The 13,996-nt window shown below is 48.0% G+C and overlaps 2 protein-coding genes across 4 annotated transcripts in view; one reads left to right on the forward strand and one right to left on the reverse strand.

Annotated features, from left to right (window-relative positions):
- The window catches only part of LOC126541842 (uncharacterized), a 49,575-nt gene extending 40,809 nt beyond the window's left edge, over positions 1 to 8,766 (reverse strand). Inside the window, exon 1 of the mRNA XM_050188786.3 lies at positions 7,536 to 8,766. Within this exon, the coding sequence (XP_050044743.2) occupies positions 7,536 to 7,790 (255 nt within the window). The 5' untranslated portion in view covers positions 7,791 to 8,766. The remainder of the gene's footprint in view (positions 1 to 7,535) is intronic.
- The window catches only part of ssp3 (short spindle 3), a 259,626-nt gene that overhangs the window by 197,488 nt on the left and 48,142 nt on the right, over positions 1 to 13,996 (forward strand). The gene's annotated exons all lie outside the window — the stretch shown is intronic.

Below are 13,996 nucleotides of genomic sequence, written 5' to 3' on the forward strand. Positions count from 1 at the left end.
AACATATTTTTTTTAAATATATGATCGCTCCTTGACCAAAGTCATATTCACCGGTTTTTCGCACTCAGTAACCCGGTAGCGAGTGACTTTGATGTAGGTAATCGCGTCGAGTAGCTGAACAAGATGAATCTTAAGAGAATTCACTTCCTCGTGAGCTCATCGTGTTCGTAGCGCAAGACGCTCTTCCGGAACTAGCCGTGTAATGATCAGGACTGCTTAACGCAAACATGTTCCTTTTTTGCGATGTACATATAATTCTAAGGTGCTTTGAGACCCCGACGCCTATGGTGGTCGCGGTATACTCTGCATCAGAAATTGGCCCATTTAAGGATAGGCCACGACGCCCATCGCCTATAATTGTAAAGGCCCATGGTGCAAGATAAACTTTGACAGAAACACTTCCTCGGCTTCCGCTGCACTGTTTGAGTCACTGCCAACAGTGACGTAGTTATAGGTCACTGTGCAGATGAAAGGCGAAAACTGGCACCCACCCGGAAGTAGAACAAAGCCACAAAGGAAACCCCTATAAGGTTTGTTTGTAGCTTCGTGATACTGTCGGAAGACAAGTTTTCCATTTCTTGAAACCTTCTCCACCTTGAGGGTTTTCGCTGGCCTTATTTGCGCTTCGAGTTGTCGATTGTGTATCGCCCTACTAATCCACCTTGCCTCCTGGTTAGCTCAGATGACGTAGCGACCGCCCTGGACATGCACTAGTCCCAGGTTTGATCCCGGGACCAGGCCGAATTTCGATTCAGCTGCGAAGCTTTCCTTATGGCAACCCTTATGGGGTTTCTTTTGCGGTTTCACGCTGTGCAGTCCATGTGGATGCCAATCTTTCCATCTTATGAAACGCCCTCCACCTTGCACATTTCTGTAGAACTGGTTTTCCATCACTTTATAGAATGTGAGCGTCTCACCACGGCGGTAATTGGCCCTGTTGTTTGAAGAAACGCCTCGGAGTAAAAATTTCCACGTGACAGCTAGACTTCGCGGTCGCAGCTGCGGATATAACGGGACTGAACGGTTCCTGCAAAGCGTTCTTCGCCGCATCATTGATGTTATTGCGGGAGAGCACGCTTTACGAAGCACGAAGTTTGCCACATCTGCTTAAAATTTTGGGGACAACTATCCAACGGCGCCCAGTGCTGGACGCGTCGTTGCTTGCCATCGCTAAAGGCTCACTCACACTAGGCCGACCCGACAGTTATTTCGGTCTGCCGACTGTCGGCGACAGCGTTTTTTACCTTCGTGTTGGCGCCTCTGTCACACTGTACCTTGTTAAGAACGGCCAGCTGAAGTGCAAGTTTTGCCGGCTAGTTGCGACACTGGCGGCAAATTTCCTGGAACCCCGCCGCAAACCTCTAGCCACGGAGTCACTAAGTCGACGGTGTGTGAAGAACAATACGCGCGTCCTCAACTCTCCGTCGCTGGAGCCGAGTTTGACGAAGCAGGCTTTGTGCCTGAACCCGCCACCGCGGACCTGATCTGCTATGAGCGGGGGAGTTGCCGCGGAAACGTCTACGGAGACCCTTCCCACGCGCCGACCAAGACGCAAGACAATGGGAAGCCGGCGGGCGCCCTGCGGGGGTCAGCTCGGGGAATAAAATGCCCCTACGGTGCCTGGTCGTCTCGCCTACGGTGCCTGGTCGTCTCACCTACGGTGCCTGATCAACTTGTCTACGGTGCCTGGTCGAACGTTTCCGTCACCTTGTGATCGACTGAGGACCGAGTGTTTATAAACCGCTGTTGTGCGGCTACTCAGTACTTTCTCAAGCAGTCATGTTAGACTGATGTACTTTCTCTCGCAGTCATGCTAGACTGATGTAGATACTGTAAATAAACCCATATTCCTCGTTCTCGATGAGAAGCAGTCCTTCCCTTCAACAACGTCCTCAGCGTGGATAAGTTGGACGACGGCATGGGCGAGCTACCATCTAATTCATGCCCGACTCCAGTCTTGACAACGGGTTACGAGCGGTGGGATTGGGCCCCCAATCCGGACAACCTACGCCGAGCTCTCCGCCAACCGTCGGCAGATTGTCGGCGTCGGTACAGTGTGACAGAGGCGCTGACACGAAGGAAAAAAATGCTGTGGCCGACAGTTGGCAGACCGAAATCGGTGGCGGGTCGGCATAGTGTGAGCGAGCCTTAAGGCGACTGCTTATACGTAACAAAACACTGCTCACTAGAATCATTGCAGGAAGGTTCTCAGGGTAAACCCGCGAGGGCGAAGGAACGACACATGCCCACGTAACTTCTTCGTGGTCACTGCATTCCAAATGAAACGGAGTTTTACTGAGACAGCAACTATGCGGGATGCTCGAAGCGCCGTTGTTAATCCGCCGTAGGCGTTGTTTGCGGTGTCATGGTATGGACGCGCACGCGCAGCGGCTCCAAAAGAGGTGAAGCCAAATGAACGCGCCGTCACCCTCCACTCAATCGGCTCTGCCGAAGCTACGGCAGCGTTCTGGCTTCCAGTGCTAGCACGAGCGCTCTGCGCACGTACATTGGCGTCCCTGCTGAGCAGCTCTGTGCAACCCACACTGTGGTGCATGCACTGGTCTGAGCGGAACGCACGGTGAGCGTTAAGCTAAATTTATTTAATCCTTTGTTTGAGCGTTGACGAACGGCAGTGTGTTTCCTTTGCTCTCATCTCGTGCACCATCGATATGCGACGCCTGCTTCGCCGTTGTGGGTTTCGTTCATCACGTCCGCTTCCTAAGGCGCCTTCAACGCAACGCTAAACCTTACTGTCCTGTTCGGTGCGTGGTCTTCGGCGTAACTGACATTTTTATGCGAAGCATATTACTAGAGCTCAACCCAGCTCCTCAGGCGCGGCGGTGTCGCCTTCAATGACCTTTAGTGACCCCATGCCATACCACGTGATACCGTGACGTCACGGCAGAGGAGAAACGGGGCTCCAACTCGCGCCGTCGCTCGCGGCGTCGCCTTCAAGGCTGACCACGTGACACCGTGACGTTACGACAGAGGAGAAACGGGGCTCCAACTCGCGCCGTCGCTCGCGGCGTCGCGGCGGTGTATAAGCAGCTGCGCTTGTTTCTAGGTGGCTTTGGTTCAACTCTTGCAAGGTTGCAAGGCTGGGTGGGAATCGAACCAGGGTCTCCGGAGTGTGAGACGGAGACGCTACCACTGAGCCACGAGTACGATGCTTCAAAGCGGTACAAAAGCGCCTCTAGTGAATGCGGTGTTGCCTTAGAAACGAGCTGTTTCTAAGGCGTCGCTTGCTCAGGCGCACATTTCGTTGCCGCGCCGAACGCTGCGTTGCTCGACGCTCACCGCGTCCAATGCGGGGCGCGTAGTCGCTGCGCCGTAGCCCATTGTCTTACACCCCTTGGCGGGTCGACGGGAACGCTGTCGCGTTCCACTCTTTAAGGCGAAGCAGAGTAACGCATGAGTTGTTTCTTCTACTAGCCGAACCAAATATAGCCAAGCAACAGCAGTTCACCAGGCTAAACAGTGGTTCAACAACTAAAATAAAGGCTAGTATGCTTCGCATCCTGGGCTTAACCTTAGCTAAGCCACAGCCATTTTTTTTACAACCTTCACACGTTTGGCTGAAAGAAAAAAAAAAAACATTGCTATGTATGAGCTGGTTAATTACAATGGCTGGACACAGTTCTAGCACAGAGGGAGATTATTGTGTTGGACTTATTTTCCGCAAGAATTTAACTTTCTTCAAGACGCTGTTCAGTCATGTCAGTGGGACAGCACTGAAGTAGCCTCACAGTGCGCCCACTAGTGGTCTACTAGCCGCCTCCACGATCATCACGCAAACCAGACGTGAAATCGTATGTTGTCGTGTAACTGTCTTCGGACACCACTGCCTCAATCCCCGCATCTCAGTCAGCTTTCGTTAATTGCATTCGACGAGATCTACCGCACATGAAACACATCTCTTATTTCTCTGTAGTTACGGCATCGCAATACAAAAAACCAGAAAAGTTCCTTGATTCGATGACGCCACTTGAAAGACTACACCCTCAGCCACGTGGAGCTTTCTTGGTCCGCAATACGTTGAAAAATGCTGGCGGCCCAGAAAATTCTGCGGTTACCTTATAATGAATAGTTTTTGGCACCATATCAATTATTCACGTGATTACATCAACATCTTCAAGCAAAACTAATTTGGGGGCCAGACAGCACCGTTTCACAACGGGAAGAGCAGTAATAATTATCTAGGTTTCAAACAGCAGAGCGAGTCGAGGGGACAGTGTGCTATGAATATTTTTTATATGGTTATTCATCGCTCTTCGCACTCAAAGCTGTTGTCACATCGTTCTGAAGAACAATACGTGACACTGCTACTAAGCCTGACGACATCAACGCTTGTTTAAACGCTACACAGAATATTTGACGTATCACCGCATGGGCCGATGTGTTATAGATGTGTTTCGCAGATGTGAACTTGGAAGAAAGGTTTTCTCGTATTTAAGAAATAACTCATTTTCTGTAAGTTCTGTCGCCTGTTTTACTTTTCTTGAACAAAGCAACGACATTTCTTGATCATTCATGGCCCGACCACCAAGGTAGTTCTTGGGTCATTAAAAGATGTTTTTTTTTTTGCGAAGAATTTTCTATTTATAATTTTATTCCGGAAACACTGTTCAACGTATGTCGGTTCCTGCCCGCCGTGGTAGCTTAAGGGCTATGGCGTTGCGCTGCTAGGCATGAAGTCGCGGGATCAAATCCCGGTCGCGGCGGTCGCATTTCGATGGGAGGCGAAATGCAAAAACTCCTGTGTCCCGTGCACTAGGGCATGTCAAAGATCCCCTTGTGGTCAAAATTAATCCGGAGTCTTCCACTACGGCGTGCCTCATAATCAAATCATAGTTCTGGCACGTAAAACCCCAGAATTTAACTTGTATGTCAGTTCAAGGAAAACAACTTATTCTTCAATTTGGCATCTACCGGCTCAAGTAAATTTTGTCTCATAGCCGTAAGCGTACGTCAGTAAAACACCCACTCTCTTTTTTTTTTTTTTGCGAAGCTGTTAAGGGTTACTTTCCCCACTATCGTGTCCGCGTGTAGCAAAGAAATTCCGAAGATGGTGCAATACCGGGCCAACCCGCGGTGGAAGTGAAGCAAGCGTTAAGCACTCTCCATACGTGGGCCGATTCCGAAGATAGTGCAATGCCGGGCCGACTCGCTGTGGAAGTGCAGTTCGCCATTAAGGGGCCCACACACACAGTTTCGCTGGTCATCCTTCTTCACAGAGTGGAAGGGCACTGAATTTCTTTTCTTTCTTTTTTTTTAGCCCGCCTGCCCGTGTCAGATTTACTTGTAGCATTTAAATTGTGGAATAAAGTGTATTTCAGTGATTAGGCCTACTATATTACTTGGCATAACTTGTAGTCAAACGAATCGGACTGCTAGGGGATGTCTAGACCTTAAACCGAGATTTAAAATGTATAAATAATTAAATAATACGAATGCGGCAAATCTGAAAGAATCGAGAACTATAAAGGCACACAAATGTATTTTTTTGCCACTTCAGCATCATTTTTCTCCCACATTTCAAGGATGTTGCATGCCAAAATATTCTGATGTACTATTTTGGCATAGTACTGCGAAGAATCGTAACAAAAGTGAAGCAATCTGAAGTTCTTAGATAAAAAATATATAAAATGCCTCAAATTGGCTTTTTCCTATTCGCGTTATGTAAATATCAGTATAACCCGCCGTGGTTGCTCAGTGGCTGTGGCGTTGGGCTGCTGAGCACAAGGTCGCGGGATCGAATCCCGGCCACGGCGGCCGCATTTCGATGGGGGCGAAATGCGAAAACACCCGTGTACTTAGATTTAGGTGCACGTTAAAGATCCCCAGGTGGTCGAAATTTCCGGAGTCCTCCACTACGGCGTGCCTCATAATCAGAAAGTGGTTTTGGCAAGTAGAACCCCACAATTTATTTTTTTTTAAATATCAGTATAGAAATAAAGTTGCGGCATATAAAGGAGGGCATAGTAAATTACAACCCTTCTGTGTTAATGAGACAAGTTTGCCCGCTTTCACTAAACTAGGCTTCATTTTGGTGCGACATCTTCCTCAAAATTACGTCTTGCTTTTAAGGGTGCAGTTCAAGTGGCGCTGAGGCAGGTATTTTTGTTTGTTTTTAAAAAATATATATATATATTTCGGGAATGCATTTTTTGAGACACGCTAACCGCATGCCCACAATTTAAAAAATAAAATCGGAGAGGTTTGAATTTCCGGCTGGCGCATTTCCCGTGCAGTGATCATACTTCAGGTTATCCGCTTCGTGATAACGACGCATCTGTTTCTCCTCTTCATTGACAACGCCGTGAATTACCCTACCCGGTTTCGCCTATTTCGTATACGATGCTGATGACACACGGACACGTTAGTTGCCGACGTCAGTCGCGCTCGCCGCCAAGGTGTGCTAGCTACAAGTCCTAGCGGCAGTTGCACACGCCGTACATTTATCAAAAGCCGTTCTGCGCACACGCCCGCTCGAAGTTGTTTCGCGCCAGAGGAGACTCTCTGCTCCGGGAGAGGGAGTATGTCGGTTCCTTTAACATATGTCGGCTTACGTCGGTTTAACAATATGTCGGCTTTAACATCCCTCTCGCCCGTCGGCCTAGCTTCTTCGACCTTCTGCGGTCTACGTCTTCAGTTGGCCTGCCCATCTGAGAGCTCGAGCTCGGACTTAAGGTACATCCGCAATAGCGAAAGAACGCGCAGTGTGCGTTGCAGGTCGCAGAAAGCGCGCCGCGAGAACGGCAGAGCGGCAGCGTCCTGCAGTTGAGCGAGTACGTCTCGGAGCTGCCATGTTGTGGCTTGTCGCGTTCCAATGAAAGGCGGCGGGTTCATTCACGTGGGCAAGCGCCCCAACCAACTGTCAGCCTTTCTCCATCGGTGATCTCATTCTCGTTTATGACAGCGGAGAGTGAAACCGTCGTGTGACTGCCGCTGCGGGAGAGACGCCAGCAAGCGTGGCCATATACGAACATAGGAACGTTTTCCGCTGCTTTGACCGTACCTTTACGTGCTTGGTGACAGTCGGCGCCACCTCTTAGCCTTGATTCTTCGCCTCTTGGAATTGCAGAAGCTGTCGCGCTCGAGCTTTCGTGCCGCGACGTACCATACAGTGACTTACCGTACAGTGATTTAAGTTCGCGTATGAATTCTCCGATACGTCTAACTCTGTTAACGGAATGAAAAACGGTACTGGTGTCTTCGCAAGATGCGCAGAGCATCTGAAGTACCGAGACGCATAGGTAAAGATTCAAGCTTCTCATCATGCGTTGCTATGGCGACAACCGCGGCGTGTTGTCAACAGTGTCGGCATGGCGGTGGGGAAGTTTAGCTGCACGGCCAGCGGATGGGCTCCCTGTCAAACTGTGGCCCTTACGTGTCACGCGTAGTGATTTACTACGCTTTTCACGCGCACTACTGCCGGCTTCAAGGCTCGCTGCGAGCGCACCTTGTGTGGGATGGCGAAAATGACGGGCACAATGCCGCTCTGTTGCGGCGTCTTCGCTGGGAGTTTTACTCACCTGCTGCGCTACCATGCGCGTCGTTTCGGCAGAAGCGTTTGCTGCCCCTGTAGCGGTGCCTCTGGAGCGGTGGGTGAGGGCGAATGTCAGCGTAGTGACGGTGCTCACGACTACTGACAGTACGACCGCCAGAAGGAGCACTTTACCGTTGACGGCAGACCCTGGCTGCGGTTGCAATGGACTCGTCGAGAAGCCTGAGTCTGAATCGTCATCCTCGTTGTCGATCACATTGGGAGCAAATCGCGCCCTCATCATCGCATGATGGTCCCTGCCTGTGTATTGCTGCCAAGCGTTTTACCAATGCTCTCTCGGACTGGCCTGCCCTTAGTCAAGCCACAGCCAGCAACTTTACTGGTGATTGAGGTGATGATGATGGTTGCTTGGGCGTATTGCTTGGCCCTTTCATAGCGGACTGGCGCGCAAACCATAACGTGACGAAAACTCCGAACACAAGTGCCTCCCAGCGCAAGCGAATCGCAGGTGACCGCTCATTCATATAAACGTCGCCAAATGCCACTCTGCCATTTTGAGTGGAACATAACAGTAACCTTCTTTATTATGAAGGGATTGGATACCATGGGGCCTTTTTCTTTTCTTTTCTTTTTTTGAGGTCACGACACTTGTAATTTCTTTCTGTGCTTTTATCAGTGTTCCTGCTTTTGTTATTATTAGTAAATAATTAGTATTAAAATATTAGTATTTTATCATATTAGTGTTATTATTAGTAAATAAAGCATGCACTACATATGCAAAAACGAATGTCCCGGCGTCTGGTAGTGTGTTTTGACTTGATTTGCTGCCGCAGGCTGTGGTGATGCGGTGCGAGTGTACGGATGTGTTTACAAAAGGTGGCTGTGTAGGTGAAATTATTGTCCTCGCCGCTGCAGTCAAGGGCGAGGACATTCTGTGGCGGGGATCAGTGTACGAAATTGCTCGCACTGGCCACGTTCGTAGTTGCTCGGGTAACTTCGTTTTCGTTTCTTTGTTGCGGAAATGGCAAGGTATACTTATGCAGGAGCCAAGGAATCGCAGCTGTTTGTAGAAAGACATCTAATGAACGCCGACTGTATTCAGGGCATCCTCACTTTCTTGTGTGCCCTCGATTTAGTGCGTGTAGAGTGCGGGACGTAATCTACTTTTGATTCGCTCTTCCGCAGCAGAAGAAAAATGATAGTATTTTAAACTGCTTGCATGCATTGACATTGACACCGGTACATTGTTGCGATGATGATGGTCTTTATCTGTCGCCCGTACCCACCAAGAGCGATAGGCTGTTAAAATCCCGCCCATCTTCATCGCAGGCGACTTGTTCTAAAGGTCTTCGTGAATCTCAAGTTCCGCAACCACATTATTCACTTTTAAGAGAGAAGGTAGCTTTCTTTATCAGAGTACTAAAGTTTGACATGTTCTTTTATCGGTAGACACGCTTATCATTGTAATTTGCCCTTCTTCACAGTCACACTAATTATGCTATTATCGCTTGGGGACAATCGTCACACCTCTCATATTCAGTACGTTCAGAACCAAGCCATTCGTATCATCACTAACGCAAGCGTTGCCCAAGTCAAACCCGGATTTCTCGTAGTAGGCTCATACTCATGCACACTAACGCCATCTGTTGGTCATGGCTTGACGAGACATTTGTCGGCTATTACGCCGTCCTGTACTGTTGTCGCTTCACACCGGAAATGACGCCCTAAACAACATGGCTATTGAGGCTGTGAACGAAGTTGTGGAACAACGCATTGTAATGAACTTTCTCACTAACAAAGACCTAAAACCGACTGAAATTCACACTAGACTTGAAGCTCAGCATGGTGACCAGATGTTAAGCTGCAGCGCAGTTTTGAGTGGTGAGTACGGTTTCGAAACGCCTCGACGTCAGCCAGAGACGATCCCAGATGAGAAAGCCCGTCGTCAGCGAAATTCTCGGCGAGATTTTTTTTTAACGCGACAGCGTTAAGGAGCTCGTGTCGCAGAAAAGCCGGTGTCGTCGGCGTCGTTGGCCGTGAGCGATAAATCCCATCAGGCACTTCATGAATAAAAAACAACTTGCAAGATGGGCTGGGTGGGAATCGAACCAGGGTCTCCGTAGTGTGAGACGGAGACGTTACCACTGAGCCACGATTTTTTTTTTTCTTTATTACCGGCTCGGCAAGTACATACAAATATTGTCAAATAAAACCGAATGTTAAAACGTCTAGTCGATACTAAGACTGACGTGTCATGTTAAAATGGCTTCATCGAAGCCAAACTGTCCAACACTGAAAGCCAATTTGGCGGATCACTCAGCAGTTTCAACACTTCGCTTGTATAATTAACGTTCTCAGTAAAATAATACATTGCTGACCTTGCATCAACATCAGCATTGCGTACAGCCATACGAGTTCGCCACACACTTTGCATACACAATAGCATCAACATGTCCACCGGCACACCGTCAGGTTGAGCACATGGCAAAAACCTTATTCCGAACGCAGTGATAGGAAGCTCCTTTTTTAATGTTCTTTGCAGGATGTCCCAAAGAAAGCGGGCACCGTGGCAGTCAAGAAAAATATGTTCGACAGTTTCTTCCTTGTTACATATAAGACAGTTGTCTGACCATGGGACAAACAAGCCCTTGCTTCTTAGCCATGGCTTAACAGGCAGTGTGCCGGTATGCAGTTTGAAAAAGAATGATTTTGTGTTAGCTCGTACAGGCATATTATTGACTCGCTTGAAAACATCTCGTTCAGGCCCTAAGTAATACATAGAACGATACACTGGTGTAGGTACAAACACTTCAACAAGATCCTTATACAATTGTTTTCGTGAGACTGCAAACAAGTAGTCTTTCGAAAAACGAGCGTTTAGAAGACGTATCGCCATGGAAACTTCACGCAGATAGCCCTTTAGTGCCATCGGTTTGATTGCGTGCGACGATACAACAAAATCGGGCAAAGCATCGCGCAATCTCACTTGGATTACCGTCCGCAGAAACCCATCGCTTTGGTCGCGGAAGAAAACAAATCTCGATACAAGTTGCTTGAAAAACAAATGCGTTAAACCAAGTCCCCCATTGCGCAATGTGTGAAACAAATTACTTCTGCTCGTGCGTTCCCACACCGAACCCCAAATAAACTCTGCAAACACTCTGTGTATTTTTTGAATTGAAGATCGGCTCATGCATAGCACCTGCAGGACGTAGAACACTTTAGCTACTAAAAAGATATTACATACTTTGGCCCTAGCAAACATCGAAAAGTTGTGGCCTCCCCATTTGTTAGTTTGCTCTTTCATTCCGTCTCTCTCGCTCGTCCAGTATTCGATTGGCTCACGGTAGGCACTGAGCGGAACCCCAAGATAAGTGCCGGGTAATACACTCCACTGCATTTTGCAAAACACTTCTGGTGCATCTGGCCAATTCCCGTGCCAAAGCCCTAAACATTTTGACCAACTTATGGCACTACCGGAAGCATTGCAAAAAGCTTGGGCTTCTCTCACAGCTTCTGCAATGCTCTGTTTATCGCGACAGAACACTGCTATGTCGTCGGCATAAGCTAAAACTTTTATTTCTCTACCAAAGAATGTGTACCCGCGAATATTATGGCTATGTAGTAACTTTAAACAGAAAGGTTCTAAATAAAGTGCAAAGAGCAAGGCCGAGGTCGGACAGCCTTGCTTTATGCTAGACATTACTGCAATCCGCCTGCTCAGTTTGTTGTTAATAATTAAGTTTGTGGTACAACCATCATACATCATTTTTACCCCGTCCAAAATGACTGATCCGACATTAACATAATCAAGAAGCATAAACAGGATTTCGTGGGACACCCTGTCAAAAGCTTTGGCCAAATCTAGTTGTAGCATAGCTACATGATCTCCCATCGTATCGCAACATTCAAGTATGCTTCGTGCTATATGTATATTTGTGAATATAGTCCTGCCTTTTATACCGCATGTCTGATGTGTACCTACTAGGGATTTGACTACACTTTGAAGGCGATGGGCGAGCACCTTCATAAATACTTTATAATCAATATTTGCTAAGCTTATTGGCCGGTAGGCCTCTACGGATTGAAGTTTAATGTGGTCTGTTGGTTTAGGTATCAGTACTACGTGTGTCTGTCGGAAAGAAGGAGGCATCCATTTTTGTTCGTAACACTTGGTTATGACGCGGTGCAGAGCCTCAGCCATTTCAACCTTGAAAATTTTATATATTGCTGCCCCAAGTCCGTCCGGTCCAGGCGATTTCCTTACACTAAGGTCATCTATAGCCTTTTCAATTTCTGCTACAGAAATCGGCCTCTCGAGGGCATCCTTAAGTTCACCATCAATTTTCGGCATAAGAGGTAAATATTCACTCTTAAACGCAGAGATCTCGCTTGTCCTCTTGCTTAGCAGCGTGCTATAGTAGTCAACGAAAGCGCGTTCTATCATTTCCCCGTCATTTGTAAGCTGCCCTTGATAAACGATTTCTTTTACTTCCTTGGTCATAGCGTACCTCTTCTCTTCACTTAAAGCTCGCTTGGTGGGCGTTTCACCCAGCCATACACGTTCAGCGCGTGCTCTTAAAACCGCGCCACGATATCTCTCTTCATCAATCACTTCAAGTTTCACTTTAAGTTCTTTAATATCATGTGCAAATATACCAGCCCCGCCGCTTTCCATGTTCAACAAGTATGCTAACGTGCATTGTAGTTGCTTTTCTTCTTGCTTTTGTTTCTGCCGCAACACGCATGCTCTCTCTAAAGCAATTGTTTTCGCTTCGGTTTTGAACATCTCCCAAGCTTCTACAACATTTTTTACATCCTCAAGGAGAACAGCGTCTAATTTCTCTTTTATTCTTTTAAGAAATACTTCATCTTGCATAAGGTTGTCGTTAAGTTTCCATAGGTGCCAATTAAATTTCTGTTCTTTCTTTTTCATACCTATCGTAACCGTTACCAAACAATGATCACTGAAACTGATACATTCTACACCATATTCAGAAAGTAGCGGAACTAAGTGAACAGGAACATAGATGCGGTCTAACCTTGAGTGGCTGTCTCCTTGAAAATGCGTATATTGCACATGACTGTAAGAACCAAGAACACTCCCAACATCCTCTAGATCAACATCACACAAAATTTCATGCAGAAGTGCGGCACTTTTATCTTGGCTAAGTTGCTTTTTCGATCGATCTATCGGCCGGCATACACAATTGAAGTCGCCAAACATTAGAACGTGTCTTTCACACCGCAAGAAAGACTTCAGATAAACGAAAAATTGTTCACGTTCTCGAGCATTATTAGGGGCGTATACACAAACCGCCCGCCACAGCAATCCAGAAAAAGAAAAATCACAAATAAGCAAACGCCCCCCTTCACATGAAGTAACTTGTTGCTCTATTATCCCAATGCTATTTCTAATAAACAAAAGGCAGCCCCCAGAAGTACCAATCGCGTGGCAAACGCATACATTGTACTTATTTCTGAAAATTTCAACCAATCGAGCCGTTTTTTCTTCAGATTCAATTTTTGTTTCTTGGACAGCCATCAAATCAATGTCTTTTTCTAGTAACATGCGACTTATCTGACACTGTCTTCGCCTCTGCGACAACCCTCTGACGTTTAATGTCGCCAAACGAAGCGGACTGGTGAGGTTAATAGCGTCTGCCATTGTTTTAGTTAGATTTAGGGTACGCCCCTACACAATTTTTCTTAGGAAACATACGGACTCTGGTATGCAGTGATGCTCGTTGAACATGGCCCTCCCTTTCGAGCCGACGACTGCCAACTCACGTAGTCGCAGGCCCATTCCCGATCAAAGATCGGGTTTTGGAAGTTCTTTCCGGGACACTACCTCCGCTAAGGCGGAGGTGGCCCGTGTAGCAGCCGTCTGTCTGGCGGCACGTTGAGTTTGACCTTCAACGTCGACCTTCGGCCTGTCTGGGTTTTCTGTGCCGGTCTTTCGGTACCCGCGCCGTCGGTGTCTCGGCTGCGGTCCTCAACATCGTCGCGCAACCGCTTTCCGGCACCCTTAGCGTTGGAAGTCATGTCCATGCTCTCGGAGATGCTGACTGTCTCGTCAACCGCGGTGGTTGGGGTTGCTTGGATAGTTGAAGACGCACTCGTCGCCTCAACACCCCTTTCCTTGACTTGAACCTTGGCAGGTGGAGGCGCAGAATCGGGCACGTTGCCCTTATCAGTCCCCTCCGAGTTCACCTTTTCGGTCTTCATTTCCAGAGATGTAGACTGAGCATCCGCCCCTTCAGCTGCTTCCTTAGCGGCCTCCTCGGCATCCTCTTGATCCATAAGGAGCTCCGATGTGTCTTCGCTCCTGCCTGGACCAGCAACGTTGGCGTACGTTCTCACGCACTGGGTCTCGTCGTGGCCGAAGCGACGACACAGCCCACAGCGTGGAACCCGGCATTCTCGTCTAATGTGTCCGGTGCCACGGCACCGGAGGCAGAGGGGTGCTCTGCCCGGGACAATGACGAG

This window comes from Dermacentor andersoni, chromosome 2 (assembly GCF_023375885.2).
Source record: "Dermacentor andersoni chromosome 2, qqDerAnde1_hic_scaffold, whole genome shotgun sequence".
NCBI classification, from domain to species: Eukaryota; Metazoa; Arthropoda; class Arachnida; order Ixodida; family Ixodidae; genus Dermacentor; species Dermacentor andersoni.